Source organism: Erythrolamprus reginae, chromosome 2 (genome assembly GCF_031021105.1).
Source record: "Erythrolamprus reginae isolate rEryReg1 chromosome 2, rEryReg1.hap1, whole genome shotgun sequence".
In the NCBI taxonomy this organism is placed as follows: Eukaryota; Metazoa; Chordata; class Lepidosauria; order Squamata; family Dipsadidae; genus Erythrolamprus; species Erythrolamprus reginae.
In genome coordinates, this window is record NC_091951.1 from 56889515 (window position 1) to 56916923 (window position 27409).

The 27409-nt window shown below is 38.7% G+C and overlaps 1 protein-coding gene across 1 annotated transcript in view; it reads right to left on the reverse strand.

The window, feature by feature from the left end:
- Positions 1 to 1156: 1156 nt before the first annotated feature.
- Positions 1157 to 27409, reverse strand: part of SUCLG2 (succinate-CoA ligase GDP-forming subunit beta) — a 366453-nt gene continuing 340200 nt past the window's right edge. Inside the window, exons 10-11 of the mRNA XM_070738185.1 lie at positions 17303 to 17423; positions 1157 to 2677 (exon numbers count right to left, since the gene is read on the reverse strand). Of these exons, the coding sequence (XP_070594286.1) occupies positions 2562 to 2677; positions 17303 to 17423 (237 nt within the window). The 3' untranslated portion in view covers positions 1157 to 2561. The remainder of the gene's footprint in view (positions 2678 to 17302; positions 17424 to 27409) is intronic.

Genomic DNA, 27409 nt, shown 5'->3' on the forward strand with positions numbered 1-27409 from the left:
TATTATCTATGTATGTAAATACTGTATACATTTATGTACTTATATAAAAGCTTTAATCATTTGCAAAGTACAACCTGATATTTGATTGCATCCATTTGCACTCCTTTATATCTCAAATCGATAGGTCTATGCACGACAAGCAATGTAGGTTGGCAGGACCACGGGGTAGGGCCTTCTCTGTGGCTGCCCCGGCTCTATGGAACCAACTTCCACCTGAGGTCTGTACTGCTCCCACCCTGCTGGCCTTTCGTGTGGCTAAGAAGACCTGGCTTTGTCAGCAGGCCTGGGGGGCATACATTTACATCCTTGATGGCCAACTCTATGAATGGTGTGCATGTGTATAACTCTGACTGCCTTTTAAAATAATTTTTTAATGGGGTTTTAGTTTTAGATAATGTTTCAGTTTTAAATAATGTTCAACTTCTTTTTATCCCTTTGTATCTATTTATATTGTATTTTTATTATTGTTGTAAGCCGCCCTGAGTCCCTTGGCATTGGCCAGCATAGAAGTCGAATAAATAAATAAATAAATAATATTACTATAGAAACAACATACATTTTAAGCTTTATCTCTTTGCCATATTTCTTGGGTAACCAGGGGAGTGAAGACACGGTGATAACAGAAAGTTGTCAACAGAAGACATGGCGAAGAATAAATTTAAAGTATAATGTAAAAAGGTAAAAAGTATAATGTTGTCAACTCATTTGTTTAATTGGGTTCTCTTCATTTTAAGACGTGTGGAGAACAGACCATGTTTTAGATCATATTTATGCAGAAATACTGAAAATTTGAAAGAATTCACAAACTTTTACATAACCCTATAAGTGCATTATAAGATGGAGTTGGGTGGCTTATAAATCCAATAAATTAATCAAATAAATAAATAAGTTGTCCATGCCTGTCTTTATATGATTTTTATGATAGGAAGAATAATTGTGTGTGACATGAATATTTTTATTTACTCAACAGGTAATGGAATGACCATGTTTATGGGATTTCAAAAACAAGTCTCAAAAATGTCTTTCATTGATAACCATTAGTGACCATGGTAAAAATAACAATAATAATAAAAATAGTCCTTGGAGAGGGGCGGCATAGAAATCCAATAAATAAATAATAATAATAAATAAATAATGACAGCATTGATCAGCATAATTCAAATGTGTAACCCCAAGGGAAATTTATTAATAGTGTTTAACTGTAGTAAACCAACAGGTATTCATATTATTTACTATTAAAAATCACATAAATTCTTGGCTGGCCAGTTGAACAACGTTGTTTATAACCCTACTATTGATTTCAACAAGTATCTTGAATTTCAAAACTCCATTGCTAATTAAACATATTAATGTGGTTATTGAATTAATTTGATAGCCGTTGCACTTTGTGAATACATATTTCCCAAACATCAAAGGCACAATCAAGGAAAATTTAAAGCACTTGTAAATCCACTTTACTTCAGTATGAAAATGTTTCAGCTGGTGAACATTTGCACTGAGATTCACAGTGTGTATTAAAAGTGCTTAGGTGGCATCATTTCTCAATTTATTTTTCATATTCTTTGCGAAGACAGCAGGTTAGCAGAATAGTTTTGACTATTATCAATTCTGATTAATAATGTTAGAATAACAGCACAACTGCCTTTAGGAATCACCCCACTAGATTTCTTCATGATAAGACTATTTTAAGCTACTATACATATTGATTTCTGAAGACAGTGAATATTAATTGGATGCATATGTTCATGGATACTGCCAAATGTGACATTAGAGTGTGTAATTCTCCTTCAGTATTTAAAGCAATCATGCAAATTTATAGGACAATAAAATGACTCTTTCTCACAGAACTATGATTTTAAATGTTCTTCTAATATGAGGTATACATTGGATATCAATCACTGCATTTTATAATAAGCTTGACATGATGGTGGTAGAAATCTAATTACATTCATTTATTTCCAATTATGCAATATAAAGATGCTCTAGCCCTAATTGGAAAACGTTATTGAATATTATTTGGAATTCAGAGAGCTATTGGAGGCACATTGGAGGCTTCTGGCATGTCTGAATTAGACTTTATGGTTGTTTGCATTTCAAACCTCAGATTCCCAAGCCACATCATACCCCTAATTTTGGAAGTTCACCGCATGATATGGAAAATGCATCTCCCTTCTAAACTTTGATATCACCCTAGTAGTTCCTTAGAGCTTGAGAACAATCCCCAATAAAGGACCAACCATGATCAAATATCCTTTTTTTCACATTAAAGTATGCATCAAAGTGTCTTAGGAAAAAATGGGAGTCACAAGCAATTAACACCTAAAAAGAGAAGCCCTAAATGGCAACTGACAGTAGTTAATCATAGCTGCTTGTAGAACATTCAGTCCCCATACTGAAAAATAAAGGCTTCTGTTTAATAAATGAAATCCCCAAGTTTGCTTTTCACCCACTAAATAGTTTGCAGTTTGCGAATAATCTAAGCCAAATCTCGGTGCTTGTGGCTGGTGAAAATCATGTCTTCAATGGCAGCTCTGGAATGTCATCTCTGGTGTCATCTCTTTTTATTTCTTGGTCACGCAAGCCACTGCTTTCTTAGCAGCATCTTCAAGGTCACTTGCAGAAGTAATGGGAAGTCCGCTTTCGCTCAGAATTCGCTGGGCTTCATGAACGTTTGTTCCTGAGAGGAAGGAGGAGAGGGGGAAAAATGAAACCATTTCTAGCTATAGGAAACATGTTGGCCTGTTGGATAAGGTCCCACAGAGTTGGCCTTCTCCGGATCCCATCGACCAAACAATGTCGTTCGGCGGGCCCCAGGGGAAGAGCCTTCTCTGTGGCGGCCCCGACCCTCTGGAATCAACTCCCCCCCCCCAGAGATTAGAACGGTCCCTACCCTCCTTGTCTTTCGCAAATTACTCAAGACCCACCTTTGTCGCCATTCATGGGGGAGTTAGGATATTCCTTCCCCTAGGCCATTACAAGTTATGCATGGTATGTTTGTGTGTATGTTTGGTTTTTTATAATAAGGGTTTTTAGTTGTTTTATTAAATTGGATTGTTACATGTTGTTGTTTTTTATCATTGTTGTTAGCCGCCCCGAGTCTGCGGAGAGGGGCGGCATATAAATCCAATAAATAATAATAATAATAATAATAATAATAATAATAATAATAATAATAATATTGATTCTACACCATTAAAGTACACGTCCGACTTTTTCTTTGTAATGCCTCCTCTAATATTCAAATTTTACACTAAATCTAGTAGGCAACCCGGGATCAAATGGAATCCACTAGGTGCAGGATGAAGACGGAAAAATACAGCATTGATCTGCTATGGATCCAGAAGACAGAAGAAGGTAATGACAACCATTTGGCTAACTTAATAGTGAGTTATTTAACTTACTTCAGCTGCCTATTAATAGATAAATAGCTCTTCATGAAATGTTTCAACAGAATAAATTACACAGCACAGGATCAAACAAGGAATATTAGCAAAGACGTAAGATATAGATTAAGATCCCCCCCCCCCATAATACAAATTACTCTAGTAGAGATTATAAATAGCCTCGCATGATTTATTTTTGTGTCCATTTATCAGAATAAAGAAGAAAGCTAACACCAGAAAACTAAATCAAAATATACCTTGCATTAAAAAAGGTCTAGGCCAGTGATGGCAAACCTTTTTTTCCTCGGGTATCGAAAGAGCGTGGGGGTGTGGTACTGCGCATGCAAGAGTGCCCATACTCATAATTATAAGAGCCAGGGTGGCGCAGCAGGTAGAGTGCTGTACTGCAGTCCACTGAAGCTGACTGTAGATCTGTAGGTCAGCGGTTCAAATCTCATCACCGGCTCAAGGTTGACTCAGCCTTCCATCCTTTCGAGGTGGGTAAAATGAGGACCCGGATTGTGGGGGCAATATGCTGGCTCTGTTAAAAAGTGCTATTGCTAACATGTTTTAAGCCGCCCTGAGTCTAAGGAGTAGGGCGGCATAAAAATCAAATAAATCAAATCAATGCCTGGGGAGGGCGAAAACAGCTTTCCCTGCCCACACCCAGAGGCCCTCTGGAGACTGGAAACGGCTTGTTTCCCAAATTCTGGTGGGCCCAGTAGGCCGTGTTTCACTCTCCCCAGGCCCCAAAGGCTTTCCTGGAGCCAGGGGAGGGTAAAAACGCCCTCCCCCATCCCCCTGGAGGCTCTCTGGAAGCCAAAAGCACCCTCCCAGAGCCTCTGTGTTAGCCAAAAATCACCTGGTCGGCATACACATGCATGTTGGAGCTGAGCTAGGGCAACGGCTTGCGTGCCAGCTGATATGGCTCCGCGTGCCACCTGTGACACCCGTGCCATAGGTTTACCGTCACTGGTTTAGACTCTGGAGTATTCTTACAACATGAATATAAACAGATGTCTTACACCTATCAAAATGATCTGTTCTCAAAGGCAAAGATCTCTGCTAGAGAAGGGTGGTTTCTCCATTACAGAACAGTTGCTTTCCATGCCGAAGGTCCTGCATCTCTAAATAAAATTGGGAAAAGTCAGGGCTGCCCTCAGAAACATTTGCTGCTAGGAATTGAACCAACAAGTTGATATTCTTTCACCACCACTCCACATGTGGGGGGTAAACCTTCAATTGTCAGGCCAACACTGGTGATGGGACGTTGTCCTTCTCCAAACTTGAGAGGATGCAGCTACTGGACAAACAGTTCAATGCTGAACTGAGAAGAACAGAAAGGAGCTGCTGCAGTTACTTTGAGTGCTTGTTGTCAGAAGCAGTTATCTTAATCTCTCTACTGCAAGGGCTGATTCAAAGAAGGATCTTTCAAAGAATAAAACCAGACAAGCCAACACTGTTATTCACTATAAGGCAATTTCTTTTACTCCAGCGTTCTCTGACATGTCCAGTATACGCTTCAACCCTGTCCCAGAGGTTCACTCAAGGTATCTTCTGAACTGCCCAAAACACGATAAGCAAGAGATTATCCTGATTATCTTAATCATGATGACAAATTGATAAGGATATTATACACTTATTTATTAAACTATAAAATGGAAGAAGAACAAATTAAAGAGACAAGGATAGTATAGGCTAATTTTTTTTGGATATACAGTGTTCCCTCGATTTTCGCGGGTTCGAACTTCGCGAAAAGCCTATACCACGGTTTTTCAAAAATATTAAGTAAAAAATACTTTGCGTTTTCCCCCCTATACCACGTTTTTTCCTGCCCGATGACGTCATATGTCATCCCCAAACTTTCGTCCGCCTTTAATAAATATTTTTTTAAATAAACTTTAATAAATAAACATGGCTAATAATCTAAATGGTTGCTAAGGGAATGGGAAATTGTAATTTAGGGGTTTAAAGTGTTAAGGGAAGGCTTGTGACACTGTTCATAGCCAAAAATAGTGTATTTACTTCCGCATCTCTACTTCGCGGAAATTCGATTTTCGCAGGCGGTCTCAGAATGCATCCCCCGCGAAAATCGAGGGAACACTGTAAATGGCAAAAGCTTTGGGAGAGAAATCGGAAACTGATGACGGTCACACCATACAAGGAAAATCTCTATAAAATGTTCTATAGGTGGCATCTGCCCCTGGCAAGATTGGCCAAATGTTTAGCAATATGTCCCCAAACCTATACCTGGCACGTATTACCACATGTTGTGGACCTGTATAAAGGCAAAGAAATATTGGATACAAATTCATATGTTGTTAGAAAAAGTGACCAGGCAACAAATAGAGTTTAAGACAGAATTATTTTTATTAGGCATTATATCAGATGGTTATAATAAATGGACAATATACCTAGATCACCCCTGACTGCTCTTTAGAAAGCCAGATCCTGAAGATGAAACTCAAATACTTTGGCCACTAAATGAGAAGGAAGGACTCACTGGAGAAGAGTCTAATACTGGGAAAGATTGAGGGGAAAAGAGGAAGGAATGACAGATTTAGGTTTAGGTTTAGGTTTATTGGATTTATATGCCGCCCCTCTCCGCAAACTCGGGGCGGCTCACAACAATAATAAAAAACAGTACAGTACACAATACCAAATCCAATGCCCACCCATCCAGTTCCAATTGAAATTAATAATCTCATAAAAAACAGTATATATAAAAAACAGGCACACAGTCAATCAATCAACAAAACAACATGGGCAAGGGGGAGGTGTTTTAGTTCCCCCATGCCTGACGGCAAAGGTGGGTCTTAAGGAGTTTACGAAAGGCAGGGAGGGTGGGGGCAATCCTAATCTCAGGGGGGAGCTGGTTCCAGAGGGTCGGGGCCCCCACAGAGAAGGCTCTTCCCCTGGGTCCCGCCAGACGACATTGTTTAGTCGACGGGACCCGGAGAAGGCCAACTCTGTGGGACCTAACCGGTCGCTGGGATTCGTGCGGCAGGAGGCGGTCCCGAAGATATTCTGGTCCGGTGCCATGAAGGGCTTTATAGGTCATAACCAACACAAAGAATGAGATGATTGGATGGAGTCACTGAAGCAGTCGGTGTGAGCTTAAATGGACTCCAGAGGATGGCAGAAGACAGGAAAGTCTGGAGGAATGTTAACAATGGGGTTGCGATGGGTCAGACAGGACTTCGCAACTAACAACAACACATCTTGACCACAGCAAAGAATTGTGTATGTGCAGCAGTGGAAGAACGAAAACACCCCTGCAGAGGAGGAGACAATAAGGAAGATGCCTGTGCAGAAATGGACAAACTAACACTAAAAATAAAAGATAAAGGAGATACAAAATACTATGCTATATGGAATATATTCTATCAATGGTTATAAATGAGGTACAAGTTGGAATGTAAAAGAAAAAGGTTAGGTGGACAAGGAAGGAGACACTATGTATGTATTAGAATGTATTAGAATGATAGATAGATACACTAAGATGATATTCTAGAACAGTGATGGCAAATGTATGGTACAGGTGCTACAGGTGGCACGCGGAGCCATATCTGAGGGCACATGAGACACTGCCCTATGTAAGCTCCAGCATGCACATGTGCCCTGGTCAGCTGATTTTCGACCTTTTCAGCCATTTTTTCTCTCTCCACAGGCTTCAGGAAAGTCTTCTGAACCCTGGTGAAAAATGGCGCAATGGGCCTACTGGAGATCCAGAAGCTTCAGTGAGGCCTGCGCGCATGTGTAGGGGACAATGCAGGAGGCTGTACGCATGCACGGGGGCAGTGCATGGGTTGTGCATATGTGTGGGGGGAGGGCATTGCATTATGGGTGGTGTGTATGCACGTGAACACTATTGTGCACACACACACCCTTTTGGTACCCAAGCCAAAAAAAGGTTCGCCATCACTGTTCTAGAATATGATGGTCAGAAATAACTGCACAACACTATCACCATTTAAAATAGTACATATGTTATTTTGTTTTTACCTTGGTTTCATAGCAAGTGGAATGCTAGGACAATTACAGTGTATTCAATATACAGGGTGCGTTTCAAAAGTAATGCATTTTTAAAAAAAAGTAATTTATTGAACAGATTTGCACAAACACTTAAAATTCTTCAAAGTACTGTCCTTGGGCCTCTACACATTTTTTCCAGTGACTCTGCCATGACCAGTACGGGCCCTGGAAGGCATCTTCAGGGACCTTTCGTAAAGTCTTTGTCATGGCTGATTGGATCTCTTCTATGGACAGAAAATGGGTTCCTTTCAGGGCTGCCTTAATCCAAGGGAACAAAAAGACTATAGGGGGTGAGGCAGCGTTGGCACCTGGTGTTTGGCCAGGAACTCATGGACTTGTAGTGCGATGTGGCAAGGCACGTTTTTCGTCCATAGAAGAGATTCAATCAGCCGTGACAAAGACCTTGCGAGAGGACCCCGAGGACGCCTTCCAGGGCGCGTACGTGTCATGGCAGAGTTGCTGGAAAAAATGTGTAGAGGCCCAAGGACAGTACTTTGAAAAAAATTAAGTGTTTGTGCAAATCTGTTCAATACATTACTTTTTTTAAAAATAATTGCATTACTTTTGGAACGCACCCTGTATCTATATGTAAACAATAAAAACATATTCTTTTTTAAAAAAAGATAAGCAAGAGATTATTTAGACCATAAATTCGGTTGCAGGGTAGTGTATTTCCCTCAGGAGGGAGAAAAGATACAAGCTTTTAAAAGTTTTTACATTACAGTACAGCCTTATGCATGTTTACCTGACTGCAACCTCTTTTTTGGGGAGGTGTCTTTAAACAAAGAGGGATTTTGTTCTGAATATGCATAGGCCTGTGCCCTCAGAGATCTAGAAGTGGACACAGACATCAAGTCCAGTTAATGTTAAGACTCAGCCTGAAAAGAAAGAAAGGGGGAAAGCAAGAAGTCTTAAATTAAGAGAGACATTTCAGGGATGTGGGTGCTACACCGTGTCAGGCTCCTATACAAGGCACATGCACAACCAAATCAGAGGAGATTAATTAACAACAACCAAAAAAAATGACTGATCTCTGCTCACATCCTGCAGCTCTTTGTTCATTAATACTGAAAAAAAGACAAGCCCAGTTGAAATGTTATGACAGAAGTGCTCTCACAGATTTAGTTCCTCCCCAGAAGTCTTTCCCTCTCTCTCTCCTCTCTGTTTTGATGCTGATTGGGCACTTCGTGACACTAATGGCATCTTTGCCTTGGTAGCAGAAAGTATAATGTGCATAACCAATGGCTGTCAGCATTCAAGATCATCTCCTCTCACTATGCTCTGGCAGGTTTAACCATGAACAATGAATGCCAATAAGGAGGACCCACAATACTATTAAAAGCTGCTCCCAAGGGTAGAAATCTCAGCCCGAGTGAAATATTCACACATGTATTGTGATTTTGACAGGGGAAAAAAAAGAAGAAGCCAACAGCCACATCCTGTCCTCCTGAAGTGCTGAAATGTTTAACAAAATCATCCAGATCTTCTGTCCTGCCTGACAGGTTTGTAAGTGTTTCTACTTATAAATCAAAATGGCAGGCACCTTGGAATTACAAGCAGCAAAGGTGTTTGAGGAATTGTAATGCTAATTAAAAGGCTTTGTAATGTCTCAGTTGACGTCCATGAAGCATGATTAATAAAACTAAGTTATTACCTAGTAGAAGGTATTTGTTAGCTTGCATAGTTTGTTTGGTCAGTATTCTTGCAGTGATTTTAAAAACAGGTCACTGTTATCTTCATAACTCTGGAAAGGAGTGGGTCCGTGTGTGTTTACAGTATACAGTAGTCCCTCGCTATACCGCGCTTCACCTACTACGGCTTCACTTCATCGCGGGTTTTCAAGAAATATTAATGAGAAAAATCATTCGCGGATCTTCGCTGGTTCGCGGGTTTCTGAGGAAGTCGATTGGCAGATTTAAACAGCCCGCCGAACTCGATCGGCAGGTTTTTCAAAAAATATATATCTAAAATTGTAAATACTGTATTTAAATACTGTATCTAAAATAAATACTGTGTGGGAAGGGTTTATAAACACTTAAAACAATGAAAACTTACCAAACAATTACAATATAAATACTTAAATAAGTACTATCAGTCGATAAATTCCACATCGCGGATTTCACCTATCGCGGCCGGGTCTGGAATGTAACACCAGCGATAGGTGAGGGACTACTGTATGTGTATTTGTGTATCCATGTGTATTTGTGCACACAGTTGGGAAAAAGAAAGAGGAAACTAACTTGTAATTCTGCAGCACTGGCAAAACTTGGACAACAATCTTCCTGATTCATAGCTCAGTCTCTCAACCAGAATATTACATTGACTTTAACTTCAGATATAATTTCAAAATAATTGATCCTAGGCCTTAAGATCGACATTTTAATCCTTGCTGGTCTCTTTTAGCACTTGAGTTTTGATGAGCAACCTATCTCTACTGTAGATGCTCAATAGTTAATATCTTCATTCTACTATATACTCTATATCTATATCTCTGAACTGTGATGCAAAAGGGAGAGATCAAAAGAAATGTTTTAATTTAAGGTATCTGCCATTGTTTGCCATTTAATTAATTTTAAGTCTGTCTTTCTATCTGTACTTCTATCCATCCATCTTATCTCTCTGCCTACACATACTGCTTTTCTGTATGAATGCAAATATTTCAGCTATTGGCTTGATAATTCATACTGATATAATATTGATTGATATCAATATACATATTGATATAATAAACAGCTCTTTGAGCGAGTTCTGAAACTCGCTCAAAGAAAAATGCTTTGAAAGATACTTTTGAATACTTTTGAATCTGAAAAACCATAAGGAGAAAAGCCTTTGAGTATGTTAAGAGAGACATCACTTGAATTATCTTCCTTTTCCCCAGGAAAGTAGGTGAGAACATTGATTTTTAACATTAAATTTCACAATCCCAGCAGCATGTTCAATCTATCTCAATTGTAAGCATAGGAGTATTAAAAAACATTGGGCTCAGCAATGTATACAAAATAAGAAACTATAAGCAACTGTAACAATGAAGTGCACTTTGTACTATAATTGCTCTTAATCATCTCCTACTTCTACCCTAGGATAGGCTGCTTTTTTCCTCGAACCATACCACTTTATTTGTGCCATTTTATGTGGCAATAAAGCCTTTTGCAACTCTGACACACCACATAAGCTCATAAAAAAAGGTGAGAGAACATTGACAAAGCTGCTCGTGTGGGGCTTATGGCCAAGAAACAGTGTCCAGTAAAAAGGAATCATTATTTCATTGGTATAAAAGTTGAGGATTATGAATCTGTATCCATGTTTATTATGCTATTTCCAATATTAGGTGTTTTTTTTAAGGTATTAACTTCGGTATGATGAACTGGCATTCTAGGGAGTGATCTATACTGTACATCTCCTTCTCTCCTCCATCTCTCTGCTCAAAATACACAGGCAAAGTATGAAAAATGGTCTATTACTTAGTTGGAAAGCTGGACTGTTTGTATTGACAATTGTTCCCCAAACAAGCGACAAACTAACAAACTCTAGTGCTCCTTAGTGCTAATCATTACTGTTCTATATTTATGCACATACTAGAGGCTCAAGGCAACTTCTCAAAGGCAAACATAATTTTGACCTAATTCCCATTTCATTTCCATATAATGAACCTTATCTTAACATTTAATAATTTGTGCTGCTTCAGCTTTTTAAATTGGAGATAATACTAAATGCGGATACAAGAACGTTAGTCATTCTAAAAACGATTGTGTGCGCTCATCAATATCGCAGGTCATTTTCAAAGAATGTGATGTTCAAATATAATTGTGTTTTTTTCACAGGTAATTTATTAAAATGACAACATGCTGAGCTGGCACATGGTGGACATGTCAAGCTTTCTGTAAAAGTCAAAAGAGAGACTCCATATTCTCTATTTCCTGTTTTGGATATTGCCTTACCAAACCCTTATCAATGTTTAATTACTTAATCAAATTAAATTTATATGCCACCCAAAGTAACTCTGGGCAGTTGACAATATAATATCAATAGGAAACACTGGAAATGAGAAGAAAATCAGGAAACCATTATTAGTGTTCTAAACATTTAAAAATTGTTTGAAGAAAATATTCATAGGTAGACAAAATATTTATATAGGTGTTCCAAGGGACTCTGCTACAGCAAACCATTAGGATTACAACCCAAGTCCATATAGTTGTTTTCAGATTTCTATAGTGCCATTCAAAAAATGATGAAAAGACCAAGAAGACAAATTCCCCCAAAACAGCTATAGGTTTTATCCAATCTATCTTCTTACTATTTTTTCTTTCACAGTGGCTATCAGTTATTTCAGCAAAAATGTTCATCAAAAGGTATAAAGATGAATAAAACATATTGCACAAAATTAAAAAAAAATCCTACACGAGAGAGGAAAAGACTGACATGATGCTTTGAGTTCGATAATATCAACTGCACTCATCTTTACAAGAAAAAATAAATATTATTTCTGAAATAAAAGTAAACAAAAGATTCTGTATACATTTGCTAAAACATAATGTTAAAGCCATAAAAATGCTCAGCATTTTTTAAAAAATGATTTGCAAAGGGATTGTTTGGAATCTGTGCTCAAAAGCTGTGATTTTAATAAACTGAGCTTCCTTTGCTATTTGAAGTGCCAGAAATCTTTTTTAAAAGGTTGCAGCGCATTTAATAGAAGTCTAAAAAAAAAAAATGAGTTAAGGCTCCCCCCGACTCCTTCCTGACTAGTTTAAAAACACAGAACTTTTCCTTCACTGAAGTAAACCAACATTAACCTACTGCCACTGGATGGTGTTAGAGACCTGTAAACAGAGTTCCATTTCCAAACAAAACAATCCACACTCTGTTTTCACTGAATGAAGCCGTTAACGGAGGAAATAACATGGAAGAGAAATTTGCATGGTTTCTCTCTATAATCAAGATTTCCCTTAAACGTGAACTATCATACACGGGGTAATCAGACAACCCATTCTACTAACTGTGCCACAGCTGGATTCCAAACCAATTCAGGTTATTGGAAGACAAAAAAAAAAAATTGTACAGAATTTGGTTTTCTTATTATTGTTTAGAAATCAGGAGCGCATGTAATATTTGCAACGGAAGTTTAAAAATAAAGAAAACATACTTGTAAGTGGCTGGGTTTATATTTCACATTAAGTCATATTTGTAGTTGATTGAACATATTTTCTTCAAACCACGTTTTAATTATTTTGCGGCATTATTTGCAAGAAAGACTTAGACACAAATCATAAATCAATATGTGTTTATCAGATGTATATTTTAAACCAATACATGGGAGCTGCAATATAAATAGAATCAAGATCTTGTGAAATATTAGTGCTGCTTTACAAAACCCTAGGAGACCACACCTGGAATACGGCAAACAATTTTGGTCACCATACTATAAAAAAGATGTTGAGATCTTGTAAAAAGTTCAGAGAAAAACAACCAAGATGATCAAAGGCCTGTAGACTAAATCTGCGGTTACCAATTTGGTGGTCTGTAAGAAAATTTTGGTGGTCCGCAGAAAAATGATTTGCATTTTTGAGGATCGGGGATCCTCAAACTACAGCGCCTGGATACATGTAATGAATGTTTGTGTTGCTGTAGAGAGTCTCCCCCTTCGGGGTTTTTTTGTATGGATCTTGGGAGTGAGGGGAAAATCCAGCTTCAGCCTTCTGCTGCGGGGTTTTAGACGAAAGCTGGAAGGAAGTGTGGCTGGTGGCAAAGAGCTGGAGGGTCTTGTTCAGTGGTACTGCATCACAGCCTGGAACTGGCTGACCATCTCAGTCCGTTGAGCTTCAAGATGACGGTACTTGGCCTTGCACTCCTGCAGGTCTTCCCTCTGCCTGGAAGGCCTATGATCCTAGTCCTCAGTGAGGTGCTCCTGCCGAGCCGCCTTCTCAGTCAGATCCAATTTGAACTGAGTCAGCTGTTTTGCCAACTTTTTCTCATGGTGGCTGCTTCACTCTAACAACTGCTTTCTGTTGAGGCCCTAAGGAGCCCGGGTGGGCAGGCAAGGAGTGGGTGGGAGGGATGAATAGAGGCGCTCCTTGATGTGAGTGACATTGCGTTGGCCATGCCCACCCAGTCACATGACCACCTAGCCATACCCGGAGGCTAGGATTAAATATAAGCTTAAAAAAACGACCAAACAGAGCAAAAATGACACCTTTCCTGTTAATGAACCAATCATGTCACACCCTAAAGCAGGGGTAGGCAAAGTTGGGTCTTCTAGGACTTGTGGACTTCAACTCCCAGAATTCCTGAGTCAATCAAGCAGAGGAGCAAGTAATAAAAGGACTGACGAAATATTGGCAGGATGAGTTAGAAATTGATGAATGGGATATGGAAGGCATAATTGAAAATATTCAAAGAATTAAAAATACAAGGATAAGAGAGATGAGAAGAAAAATTGTACATAAATGGTATTATACACCAGTACAACTAGCACCCTTTCAAATGATGATGAAAGGAAATTGTTGGCATGGACGTAAGGAAAAAGGAGTATTTATGCATATGTTTTGGGAATGCAGTAAAGTCCAAAAATTTTGGAAGCAAATTGGAAGTGAATAAAATTACGAATAGTGACTGGAAACTAACCAAGGAAGCAGCATTATTGATAAAAAATAGTGAGGTAAAAGAATATGAAGAAATTAAAATTGTAGCAATAGAAAGTGCCCAAGCAACTATAGTGCTTGGGTGGAAAGATGCTAACAAATGGACGATAAAAAATTGGTGCAGGTACATGGTGGATCACATTCACTATGAAATTATGGAAATTACATTACATAATTATAATGAAGAGAAATTAGCAGCAACAATGAGGCGGTGGGAAAAGGTTAAAAACCATATATTAACATTAGTAAGCGATGCAAATGTAAAAAATAAAATTCAATCACTCTATAAAGAATGAGCAATGTAACCCGGAGTTGAGATAAATGAAAGATATAGAATTGAATCTTCCCCGGTGGAGGGAAATATTATTTTGTTTGGTGATGGTATACACATTTATGTTTTTGAATTTATGTTTTTTTCTTTTTGTAAAAATTTCAAAAAATCAATAAAAAAAATTTTTTTTTAAAAAAAAGCAAAGTTGGGTCTTCTAGGACTTGTGGACTTCAACTCCCAGAATTCCTGAGCCAATTATGCTAGCACAGGAATTCTGGGAGTTGAAGTCCACATGTCATAGAAGACCCAACTTTACCTACCCCTGCCCTAAGTGTCTCTATTCAGGGGCCAGGCCAAATAGCTTTCCAAAAAGGTAAAAAATCTTGTCCCTGTCCCTTTTGTTAATATTACAGAAGTTCTCAATTTATGATCAGCTACTAAGTGGTCATTCTAAGTTACAATGAACCCCCAAAGGTACTTGTAGGCCTTGCTTCCCCATGGTCTTGTGATCGTATTTTGGCCTGCATTTATGGCTTGCAATGTCCAGCAATTTTGTCACAACATTTTCACTGGAAATGGGTGTTTCCTTCTGGTTTCTAACAACAAAACACCTATAACGAACAACAGGTTCACTTAACAACTGTGGCATTTATTTAATGACTGCTGCAAAAGTAAAGGGCGCAGTTGCGGCCACACAATGACTCACTTGTCCATCAGGATGACTTATGATCATAATCGTAGGTTCAATTATGGGCATAATTCAAGGACTATCTGTATGGTTGACTTCACTTCTGGCTGCTTGCGTTGGCTGAATTCTCACAAAGCTGCCTGCTCCATTCAAAAGGACATCACCAATGCATGCATAAATATATTACGGATATAAATTCCTGTTATGTAGCTCTTGAGGCAGCCAGAGATACGAAAGATAGATCAATCTCCTTGTGTATGTCTGTAGTCTAGGAAAATCTTCCTATAGATTCTAGGGGCAGTAATTACTTAATTTTAATCCAGCCCTTTCAACAATTAGTTATAAAAATCTCTTGAAACAGAGGAGGTGAACTTGCCCAGTAGGAACAATTACTTCATCTGTTAAATGCATAGTACATGCTTCTTCTAATCACTCTGGGTGTTTTTTTTTAAAATGTACTTCTCCGTTGGGGAGCACTCATTCTTTCTTTCTTTTATAACAGGCAAATACCTGTAAGCATAAAGTTACTATTTTTGAATGAGAGACTAATCCTTTCTTTATCCACTGGTAAAACAGCTTGTAATTATTACACAGCTGAGAACAAAGATTTGTCCAGAAAATCCTGCTAAATTAAGACAGGGTTGACTGATTAAAACTTTACTCATCAAGACATCTGCAATATACTGCTGTAGGAGAGCAAAGAATTTTTTAAAGTCCAGCCACCAATCTGCTGAAGATTTATAAGAATAATAATCAACTCTCTGTTGTAGAAACGTATAAAAAAGAACGGGTTGTTCCATGCTGTATTCTTTCAGCTTCATTTTACAGCATCCTGGCGTTCTCATCGTTATGAATTATTGCTAACTTTTATCTCAAATTATGTGAGCTTTATTTAATTAATAGACAAGTATGGGAAACCAGAAATTATAGTATGGGGCGCCAAAGATTATAGAAATAGTGTGGAGATTTTATAAGGGTGATTAAGCATAAAACGTATCAGGAAAGACTTAATAAACTCAATCTGTATAGTCTGGAGGACAGAAGGAAAAGGGGGGACATGATCGAAACATTTAAATATGTTAAAGGGTTAAATAAGGTCCAGGAGGGAAGTGTTTTTAATAGGAAAGTGAACACAAGAACAAGGGGACACAATCTGAAGTTAGTTGTTGGGGGAAAGATCAAAAGCAACATGAGAAAATATTATTTTACTGAAAGAGTAGTAGATCCTTGGAACAAACTTCCAGCAGACGTGGTTGGTAAATCCACAGTAACTGAATTTAAACATGCCTGGGATAAACATATATCCATTGTAAGATAAAATACAGGAAATAGTATAAGGGCAGTTGGCCAATAAAATTCTATTCTATTCTATTCTATTCTATTCTAAAGATCATTTCCATAAGAACTGTGTTAAAACAGCCATAATATTTGATAAAGAGATCAGACCTGTTGCATTGCAGGTGATCTGACTCACTCCAAACCTAGAACATGATGTGATTAAAGCATCCTACCATAACTTGGTAGCCTCCAGATGGCCACAGGTTCTAGGATTTGCAATCCTAATATGCCTGAGCGGTATCAGGTGGAAGAATAGAATACAATAGAATTCTTTATTGGCCAAGTGTGATTGGACACACAAGGAATTTGTCTTTGGTGCATATGCTCTCAGTGTACATGAAAGAAAATATACATTTGTCAAGCATCATGAGAGTACAAAACTTAATGATTGTCATAGGGGTCATAAGAAAGCAGGTTTAAAGCTATGAGAATGTATGAATGGGCTGAAATGCTGCAACAGTGAATCCTGTGTGGGTGGCTGAAACATTGACATGTTTATCAAGGTTGATTAAAACACAGTTTTATGTCAAACAAAAGTTATAGCTGATTCCGTGTTCTATCCATGCTATTTCTAGAGACTGATAGAGCAGTAGCTGTATGGAGATTCAATGCAAATGACAGGCAGCATCTTTCATTATATCTAAGGGCTGTAATTTTAGGATATTAGCTGAGGTCCAGCCAATCTATAACTAAGAATAATGGCAAATGGGCTCCTCTCTGTTCCACATCTTCCAGCATTTGTTGCCCTGAAGCATCCATCTCATTCTAGCTTCACATAAACTGAAATGGTAATGGTTTCCCTGCTCGAGCAGGGATTTGGACTAGATGGCCTCCAAGGTCCCTTCCAACTCTGATGTTCTATCTTCTATTTTCTAGAAAATTAGGTCCAGCCTCAATCATCAGAGACTAGGTCAAATGAAACCAAGATACCCAACAAAGTTACACCACCTACCTTCAAGTCGGACCACTAGAGGCACTTTCAGTTCAAGCTCTCGACAAGCTTTGGTGATACCGTTGGCAATAATGGCACAATTGACAATTCCACCAAATATATTTACTAGAATTGCTTCAACCTGGGGAAAGAAAAAAAAGAAACACCTCACATTTAATCACTCAGAAATGCATCTATGCTGTAAACATATACTTTCAAGCAATAATATAGGCTTTTCTCAGAATGATTCCAGGCACACACAGAAGAAACAGGGAGAAATCAACTGAAACATACAGAAAGCCATTGTGGTGTCATAATCCAAGAGTTGAACTAAGAGTGGGAAGACCCACACTCAATCCCATTTGCCATACCCGAAACTCCCTGGGTGACTTTGGATTATGTAGTTCCTGAACCCACTGCTTTTGTATTATTTTGTATTTAATATTTTCCTCCTTTATTATTTTTATAATACTAATAATACTAATAATAATTTATTGGATTTGTATGCCGCCCCTCTCCGTAGACTTGGGGCGGCTAACAACAATGATAAAAACAGCATGTGACAATCCAATAATAAAACAACTAAAAACCCTTATTATAAAACCAAACATACACACAGACATACCATGCATAACTTGTAATGGCCTAGGGGGAAGGAATAGCTCAACTCCCCCATGCCTGGCGGTATAAATGAGTCTTGAGTAGTTTACAAAAGACAGGGAGGGTGGGGGCAATTCTAATCAAGGCAGTTATTAAACACTCCTTCCTCCTCCTATTTTCCTCACAACAACCACCCTCTGAGTTGGGTTGGGCTGAGAGAGAGGGACTGGCTCAAAGTCACTCAGCCCCACCCTTCATGCTTAAGGCAGGATTATAACTCCCCATCTCCTGGTTTTTAGACTGGTACCTCTACCTCTAAACCAAACTGGCTCTTTTAAACACCGAGAAAAAAATATGGTATATGAAATAATACAATAAACAATGACAACTACTGTGATTCAATATATCATAGACTTGAACAGACAATTAACATTTTTCTATTTTATGACCCAAACTGAATTTTCAAAATCAAACTAGCTGAGAAAGAAAGACAACTAATTTTATTAAGTCCGAAATAGCTCGGCTTACTTTCTGTGTCCATCTGATGATTAAAGTACATGTTACATTAATCTGACCATCTGCACAAGAGTAAGTACAGAAGATCCTGATGTCAATTAAATCTGGAGAATAATTAAGGGATTGTTAGATTGTAAAAAAAGAAAGATGACCTTGAGACCAAGAGAGATGATCCTGGATATGATGCAATGTTCTTGCATCATACCATTAATTTACCTTTACTCTCTTCCAGGATACTATCGTTGTTGATTACTTCCAAGCCTAGCTAACATTTCTGGTATTCCCTAATGGTCTTTTCCTCCAGAACTAGGGTATTTATTTATTTAGTGTGTTTTGAGACTGCCTGATTCCCAAAAGATTCTGGATGGATTACAATTCAATACTAATCAGGCTCCATACTATTTAATGTTGTCATCTGCTAAAGCACATCAAATGAACCCTTTTTTAAGTTGAATTATTATTATTATACTTTTACTCATTAAACATGAAACTCAATTGAACATTAAAAATGTATCACAAATATTATTCACCGGCACTGATGGTTGATACGAGTTGCTGCCAGCATCCTGGGTATCGACCAACTATCTTCTTAAAATGTATGATGTTCCAAGTTTATATATATGTTGTTGTTATCATTGTTAATCTTCAATTAGATTCATAGTCTGGGACTAATAAAAACTTAAGTTTCAGTTGTAACCAAGGATCTAAGAGCTGTCAAGGTAGCATCTGAGTACACAAGAAGTTTTGAGTTTTCTTTGATGATGATGATTAATAATAATAATAATAATAATAATAATAATAATAATAATAATTTATTGGATTTGTATGCCGCCCCTCTCCGTAGACTCCATTAAGATTGTTGTTGTTATCCATCGTGTTAAGATATCATTGCAGGATGGAAGCTATTCCAAGTAAAGCCTCCTTCTGCAATTGACTGATGCAGAGTTTGTCAATGCTAATGGTGTTGTTTTGGGATTGTACTCAAGGCACCTATTACTATTGGTACTACCCTTGCTTGCCTATGCCACATTCGTTCTATTTCTATTTGTAGGTCTTTGTATTTTGTTATCCTCTCCAGTTCTTTCTCTTCAATTTTGCTGTCTCCAGGTACTGCTACATCCACTATTCAGACTTTTTAATCTTTCTTATTAACAATTGTTAAATCTGGGGTGTTGTTGTTATTATTGATTTAATCTTTAATTAGACTCACAGTCTGAAACTGGTGAAAATGTAACAAGTCCTAATCAAGGACCTAAGAGCTATTAAGATAGCATATATATTTTTATTGATTTTATTGATTTTATTGAATCAACCAAAAAAAATCAACAAAAAAAATCAATAAAATCAATTTAAAAAAAAATAAGATAGCATATATATTACTACTACTACTACTACTACTTCTACTACTACTACTACTACTACTACTACTACTACTACTACTACTATTTTATTCACAAAAAACAGTAATACCCATGATACAAGATATCCATGAATTCCACTCGAACAGAATACCCTACGAAAGCAGACTATCAATCCTTGGTCTTGAAAGCTTAGCACTACGACGCGTAAAACACGATCTAAGTATTGCCCACAAGATCATATGCTGCAACGTTCTACCTGTCAATGACTACTTCAGCTTCAATCGCAACAACACAAGAGCACACAACAGATTCAAACTTAATATTAACCGCTCCAAGCTTGACTGTAAAAAATATTACTTCAACAACCGAGTTGTCGAAGCATGGAACTCATTACCTGACTCAGTAGTGTCAACCCCTAACCCCCAACATTTTTCCCTTGGACTATCCACGATTGACCTCTCCAAGTTCCTTAGAGGTCAGTAAGGGGTGTGCATAAGTGCATCAGTGTGCCTTCCGTCCCCTGTCCAATTGTCTCTCCTTATCTCATTTATCTTTTCTTCCTTTCAAATTTGTTCACCTATACTTTTATATCTTTTCTTCTATTCGTTTCTTCAGTTATATTACTAAATATCTATTCTCTTCAATGTGTATTATGTATTGGACTAACTAACTAACTAACTAACTAACTAACTAACTAACTAACTAACTAAATAAATAAATAAATAAATAAGAAAGATATATATGCTGGATTCCATATCACAATTTATATTTATTATTATTATTATTATTATTATTATTATTATTATTATTATATTCACAAAAAACAGTAATACACAGCAAACAAGATTTATATGCTGGATTTCATATTGTTGTTGTTGTAGTGGTGGTGGTGGTGATACAGTGGTTGAAATGCTGAATTGCAGGCTAATTCTGATGACTGCCAGGTGTTCAATCCTGACTAGCTCGAGGTTGACTCAACCTTCCATCCTTCCAAGGTCAGTAAAATGGGGCCCCAAGATTGTTGGGGGGCAATATGCTTACTCTCTGTGAACCTCTTAGAGAGGGCTGTAAAGCACTATGAAGCCGCATATAAGTCTAAGTGCTATTGCTACCATATGATTTTGAAGTGAGGTTCAATATCTTCACAATCTAAAAGTCAAGGCCCTGGGGGAACCAAGTGGGGTGAGGTTATTAACTGGGAATTATTCTCTGATTTGGACTTTTTAAGAGCATGAGAAGGATCTCAGAAGCTTTTAAAGTTCGCATCTTTTTTAAATCAAAGAAACATTTCAGTTTAGTTTTTAAAGGGAGCACCAAGCCATGACTCTGTGCATCCAGGGAGAGCTCTTGGGTTTTAAGTAAAGATCCAAACCTCTGAATTCTGAGTTCAAAAGATTGAGATGCTCTGAAAAAACAAGTCAGTTCTCCATTATAATGATGATAGGGATGAACCCACTTTGTGGTGGAGGAGATGCATAAAATGCATTTAAAGTGCTTTAAACTAAATCTTCTATAGAGCTTTGAGAATTGTGATTAGTAACATAATCCCAACCCTCTGATTTAAACATTGCTGTGGGAAAAGGGGGTCTAAGAATCCTTTGATGCAATCTATTTTGGTATGACATATTTTTCTTATTATAGAATATTAACATATAGTTTGCTCTTCTCTACTAGAGAGATGTATACTTTCAATAGCATAACGTTCAATACTAGTGAAAATTTAATTTAGTCCCCATAATTTGTTGCTCAGTTAATGATTGTGTAGAATGAAATTTAGAACAGCACCAGCAATGAATTGTACATGACATAAGCAGCTCATGAACAAACAAACAAAAATGGGTTATTTATTTCCCTTTCTTGGGTGGATTACTGAGGCTCTGCACTCTATAATTCCAACCTGGGAGAACTCATTTAGCCAAGATGTTCTCAGAAATGGGATAAGGCGTTCAATTCACCTTTCCCCAGATGGGAAATGTTTGCTTTGGCTTGCTTGCTTTGTATACATTTTTAAGTCTGCATTAGTTCCGAACACTCTTGTCTATGGTCTAGGACACCATATAAAGAGAATGGCTACTTCATGGCCTGTTGGGTTTGCCAATAAACTTTGATTGGTCTCATTTACATTTAAATTCAGTTATTTTCAGGAGAGAGATATTTGATCTTGTCCAGATATGGCTTCATTATCCTTTCAAATATATATATTTGTGTGTGTGTGTGTGTGTGTGTGTGCGCGCGTGTGTGGCGGTGTGGCGCAGCAGGTAGAGTGCTGTACTGCAGGCCACTGAAGCTGACTGTAGATCTGCAGGTCAGCGGTTCAAATCTCATCACCGGCTCAAGGTTGACTCAGCCTTCCATCCTTCCGAGGTGGGTAAAATGAGGACCCGGATTGTGGAGGCAATATGCTGGCTCACTTAAAAAGTACTATTGCTAACAGGTTGTAAGCCGTTCTGAGTCTAAGGAGAAGGGCGGCATAAAAATTGAATGAACGAACGAACGAACGAACGAATGAATAAACAAATAAGTATGTATGTATGTATGTATGTATGTATGTATGTATGTATGTACATGTACGTAACGTATTTTTGCTGATAATGAAAAGGAAGAGAGACTACTACAGATCCCTTCATTTTCATTATCAGCAAAAATTTATTATACATATAGAATATAGTTTGTTGGCTATAAAAATCGGCCTGGAGGGGCCGATAGGCAAAAAGGAAGCAGTATGCTCCCTCCCATATTTGGGTATACCAGGGTGATTCGACAGAAAAACACACACACACACACACATTATGAATTGTCCTAAAAATGCGAGTTCTAGTTATAGAAGAAACAACAGATATCACAATTTCCAGAACTTTAACTTTCGTTAGCTCCCCTTCTAACATTGTCAGAGTATAAAACCATCATTGGAGATGTGTGTGTGTGTGTGTGTGTGTGTATGTATGTGTTGGGGCAAAACTCACTTAAGAAATGTTTCACTTCGCAGCAGAAAGTTTGTTGTTGTAAGCTGAGCACTACCTATAGTTAAACTAGTAAGCTATGGTACAGAGTAATAAGGAAGCCTTTTAGAGGAAAAGGGAAGAAGCAGATAAATGCTGTATAAGCCTAGACAAATGGGGAACAATGGGAAAATATCTTGGACAGTCACCTGCTGAACTCCTAGGAAGATAAAGGCCTTCCTGGATGCTTAGTTTGCAGCCTATTTCCTGGCTGCTTGTTCCTTTACATAATACTGTCCTTTATCTGGATCACTATAACGTTTGTAGGTTCTTCTTTTGTCTCTTAACAACTACAACACTATATCTTTTTCAGTTGTTGCTATTCTGGGCAATGATCAGAGAAGCTATGCGTTCTGAAAGAGTGTATGCGAAGCTGTGATGGATATGGACAAACCATATATTGAATGACTGTCGATTGGAAGATCTGTATCCTGCAGTTTGCTTGGTGCTGGTTTCAGTAGAATATATAATACCTATCTGAAGGTTGCTATTAAAGATCAGAGGATGAATAGAACTCAAATATGCCCAGGTCATGTTTTGAATCACAGGAAGAATGCCAACAGGAGACATGGAGGTTCTGCCTTTAAGGGCGGTAAGAACATGTCCACGGGAAATCGGTAGTAGGTAATCTAATTCTTAGAAAGCAATTCTTCTTTGCCGTATAGATATAGCCGTGATTCTGCCAGAAACCTGAATGGGATGCCATACACCAGCTATTCATAAAGGGACAATATGTTTCACAAGAAAGAATATTGAAGTGGCAGCATTTGCGAAAATTGTTTTCAGTTAGGAGCATGCAGTCTATCAGTGTTTCCTAACCTTGGCCACTTGAAGGTATCTGGACTTCAACTCCCAGAATTCCCCAGCCAGCGAATGCTGGCTGGGGAATTCTGGGAGTTGAAGTCCAGATACCTTCAAGTGGCCAAGGTTGGGAAACACTGGTCTATCTGGAGCAAAGGGTCATAATTGGTCACTGACTGTCTTACCAATTGGCCACTGACTGTCTTACTAAAGGAAGACGAATTCCAAAAAGGCAGGAAGTCAGTCATTACTTTTTAAGTATAGTTCACATGATTTAATTAAATAAGTCAACCTGTTTGTTTTGTACGTATTTTAATAATTTTCCCCTTCTGTTTCTTAAAAATTATCATCCAGTAATTTTATAGGAATGCACTGGAGAAAAAATACACCTGTTTTTAAGCCTTGTGAAGTGGAACCACTGCAGATGGGAGCATTTAGGAGTAAACATGCCATCTAAATAGGAGATCCTAGTAGCGATTCCAATTAGAAGCATCAACTATGCTGAAGACAGTAAAAACGAGTTCCCAATGGACTGCTTCTCCTGCATGATTGGTTGAGAAGGAATATACTACCGGTATTTCTCAAATTACAATCACAGTTGGGGCTGGAATTTTGGTTGCTAAACAAGGTGGCTAGTAATTGAGTTGTGCCTGATTTTACTACTTTTGGTTTTTGGCCACGGCTGTAACGTTAACATGGCCCTTAAATGAGCCTGACTTTCTCCACTGACTTTGCTTGTAGGAAGCTAAGGTAAGGTAAGATATCAAACAGTGATCACTCCAGGACACAGCAAATGTCACAACTCCATGCTGGTTTCCAAGTGCCCGAATAGGATTGTGGGAATCACATGATTGTGGGAATGCTGCTATGGTCCCAAGTACGATAATCTGTTGTAACACAATTTTTCAGCGCTGTTGTAACTTTGAACAGCCAGTAAACGAATGTTTGTAAGTCAAGGACTATCTGGACTGAGATCATGTTTTGTAAAGCAGGAGGTCCCAAGCTACCAGGTGACAGCCCGAGACTCGGCCTTGGCCTCTTTTGGACCCGGGCATCACAAATGGCGGGTCTGTGCATTCAAGCAGCTATACTTGCATGAAAGGCAGGCATATGTGCTTGTGTGTGAAGGGCCATTTGTGCAAAGGTGTTTGTCTGCCGCTTGCCTGGAATTATCCCCTTCCCTTCCCTTCCCTTCCCATCCGCCACCAGTTTACAAAGCTGCTTGCCTGGAATTATCCCCTCCCCTTCCCGTCCGCCACCAGTTTACAAAGCCAGAAAGGTTGGTGACTACTGTTGAAGGGAATGTAGGCTCTCTGCTGTTTGAAATTTGTCTGAATGGAGTTTGCGTGCTGACGTAGTCAGAATTCCAGTGTTGGGAAGGAGAGGGCCATGGACCTCTGGGAGACCACTACCCTGTTCCACATATAGCTAGCTATGAATCTCTGTAGTGAAGTTGGACTCTAGAACAGCAATACTATCTGAGCCTCTTAGCTGTATGACGTTTCAGGCAATGACAACCCATGTGCTTATCCCAGATAAGCATCAACCCTGCTTATATAGATGGCTGAGCCCTATATTACATCAATGTAATAATGTAAATACAATGAGATCTAGGCTAAGTTCTTATCTTATTCAATGACATTAATATAAGGCTAACAGAATCCGCACCATTTGCGATTTGCAAATCATTTGCAATTAGGATCAGGGGTGGGTTCTGAATCCTTCTACTGCTGGTTTGCTCAGGGATGCGCTGTGAGGGCGCGTGTGTGGGTGGCAAGGGTACGCATATGCACTACTTTAAAAAAGCTTCTGCGCAGAAGCAAAAAAGATGACCACACCTATGGTGCCACTGAGAGAACCAGCTCAGGGGCATGGCAGGCTTGGGTCAACCCAGGTCATCAAGTTACTACCAGTTCTATAGAACCGGTCCGAACTGATAGGAACCCACCTCTTATTTGGATGTGGACTTGGTTAGCCTTATATTAAAGTCATTTTTTGAAGTTCACTCGCACTGCTGATCACTAACGAGAGGGAGGATTTATTGGAATCACCAGGTCTTTCTAAGGACCTTACTGGTTTCCAATGGACGCTTGGAGACTTTTCCAGGAATTTGGTGGAAAACTCTACCACACCTGGCTGATAGTTGGAAACAATAGTTGACAAGGGAACTGGATGAGATTCTCTCTGTCACTGCCTTCATTCTTTGTACCTGATTCTTTCTTTCCTTTATGGCAGGGGTCTCCAAACTTGGCAACTTTAAGACCTCGGGACTTCTAGTTCCAGAGTTGTGGGAATTCCTGCTTTATGGGGAATAGTTGCAAGAAGGTGGTAAGAGGTTGATTCTACAGCATCAATCACTTTTACATTTTTTTTAAAAAAAATGGTTTATTTCATTGTTGTAAGCCTCTCAAACTTAAGGACCTGTAAAGTAGTAAAATATACCGTTCAAAATAAATAAATAAAGGGAACACTCAAATAACATATCCTACATCTGAATGAATGAAATATTCTAACTGAATATTTCATTTGCACAACTATTCCATTTGCACAACAGCATGTGAAATTGATTGTCAGTTTGTTTTCATAGAAGTTTGATTTACTTGAAGTTATATTCTGTTTTTAAGTGTTCCCTTTATTTTTTTGAGCAATGTATTTTTCCCAGTGTTTCTCTACTACCCAGCTCCTCAAAGAGTAAGGTTATTGTTCCTCTTATCATCATCATAATCTGAGCTACATTTATCACGAGGATTCTTATGCACATATTCCACATTTAAAGCAGTTTGAATATATTTGTCCCTACAGAATAAATAGAGGTGACTAATCCCTTTATAAAGAACAAGAAAAGGAAGTAATAGGGAATTCATCACAGCAGATTAATTGTCAAGTCCTACTGGGAAAAGAGCTATTCATCAACTCCAAGGAATCAGATTCACTTTATCTGACTTCCAGTTAAAATATGTTATGCATATCCTCCTCCTATTTGACCCTAGGCCTTTCAACATGCAGCTGTAAAGAAAGTACAGTGATACCTCGTCTTACAAAGCTCTCGTCATACAAACTTTTTGAGATACAAACCCGGGGTTTAAGATTTTTTTGCCTCTTCTTCCAAACTATTTTCACCTTACAAACCCAAGCCGCTGCCACTTGGATGCCCCACCTCCGCACTTCTGTTGCCAGCGAAGCGCCCGTTTTTGCGCTGCTGGGATTCCCCTGAGGCTCCCCTCCATGGGAAATCCCACCTCCGGACTTCCGTGTTTTTGTGATACTGCAGGGGAATCCCAGCAGCGCAAAAATGGGTGCTTCGCTGGCAACGGAAGTCCGGAGGTGGGGTTTCCCAGCGAGGGGAGCCTCAGTGAAATCGCAGCATCACAAAAACACGGAAGTCCGGAGGTGGGGTTTTGAGGACTTCCGTGTTTTTGTGATGCTGCAATTTCACTGAGGCTCCCGTCGCTGGGAAAGCCCACCTCTGGACTACCGTTGCCAGCGAAGCACCCATTTTTGCGCTGCTGGGATTCCCCTGCAGTATCACAAAAACACGGAAGTCCGGAGGTGGGATTTCCCATGGAGGGGAGCCTCAGGGGAATCCCAGCAGCGCAAAAACAGGTGCTTCGGCTGGCAAAAGGGGTGAGTTTTGAACTTGCGCTTTTCCACCGATTCCTATGGGAAACATTGTTTCATCTTACAAACTTTTCACCTTACAAACCTCGTCCCGGAACCAATTAATTTTGTAAGATGAGGTGTATTACTTATTTATAAATACATGCAGACAATCCCACACACAATATTTTGGGCTACCTGCAAATATTTCTTTGCACAGTCAGTCTTCAAATCCACCGTCCAACAATAATGCC